The following is a 941-nucleotide window of genomic DNA, read 5'->3' on the forward strand; positions in this document are numbered from 1 at the left end:
TTGTAAGACGTTCCTCTGAGTACTTCGAGCGGCGAGCAAAACATGCCAGCGCCACGATACCTGCAGCTGCAATAGCCACCAACAGACCAGCAATAGCCATGGTGCCACTCCAGTCGATAGCCACATCCAGGAAAATAGTGCGGCATTGGCCATAGGGCGCACCGTCGTACACTGCGCCAGCAGTTCCAGTCGCCAGGAAAGAAGCACACCACTGACCAGTCGTCGCAGTACGAGGGCACTTGCTTTCAGCCCAGGTGAGGATCCTGTAATACTTGGCGAACGTCGTCGACATGTTGCAAGCCTCACAGACGGTCGACAAGCCGTCAACTGTACTGTTAAGCTCATCGCAGAGCGACACAATGCTCGTAGTATTGGGAAGCAAACTCACCAGCGCAGTCGACGCGTTGGGAAAAAAGGTCTCATAGGCCTCTTTAGCCGTAGCGTTGTTGCAGAAATAATATCGTTCGGCGTAGCAGTACACCTCGTTGAACGTCTCCACCAGCTTGGTCTCCTGATCTTCAGCAGGGGACGTGGCTTCCTCCCAGTCGTCCATTTTCGTCTTGAACGTAAACGCCGTCCCAGCCAGCACGCCAAACGCCGACATGGCAATAACCATAACGACAGAGTAGAGTAGAAGCAGCAGTCGGTTCTGAATGATAGCGCCCACGATACCGATAAGGGCCAACGTAATGGCTGCGATGCCCAGTAGCTGAACCATTGTAGTTGCCGTATCCGCAGCGGACTCGTAGTCCGTCCCCGCGAGCGCATCGGCCCAGCCACTGCTTTCAAGCGTCGATTTGAAGCGCAGAAGCAAAGCGCAGGAAGCCGATGTTCACAAAGACCATAAGGCCACCGGCGACTGTGAGGCGGGGTCTTGTTGTCCGAAGTACCAGCGCGGGCAACAGCGGGTGGCTGTGTGTACGAAGCGCCAAAACGAGAAT

The 941-nt window shown here is 55.4% G+C and overlaps 1 protein-coding gene across 1 annotated transcript in view; it reads right to left on the reverse strand.

Moving 5' to 3' along the window:
- The window catches only part of PPTG_22614 (hypothetical protein), a gene marked incomplete at both ends in the record, with an annotated part of 5,046 nt that extends 4,328 nt beyond the window's left edge, over positions 1–718 (reverse strand). Inside the window, one exon of the mRNA XM_008905469.1 lies at positions 61–718. Coding sequence (XP_008903717.1) covers positions 61–718 — 658 coding nt within the window. The remainder of the gene's footprint in view (positions 1–60) is intronic.
- Positions 719–941: the final 223 nt, after the last annotated feature.

Source organism: Phytophthora parasitica, assembly GCF_000247585.1.
Source record: "Phytophthora parasitica INRA-310 unplaced genomic scaffold supercont2.20, whole genome shotgun sequence".
NCBI lineage: Eukaryota > Oomycota > Peronosporomycetes > Peronosporales > Peronosporaceae > Phytophthora > Phytophthora nicotianae.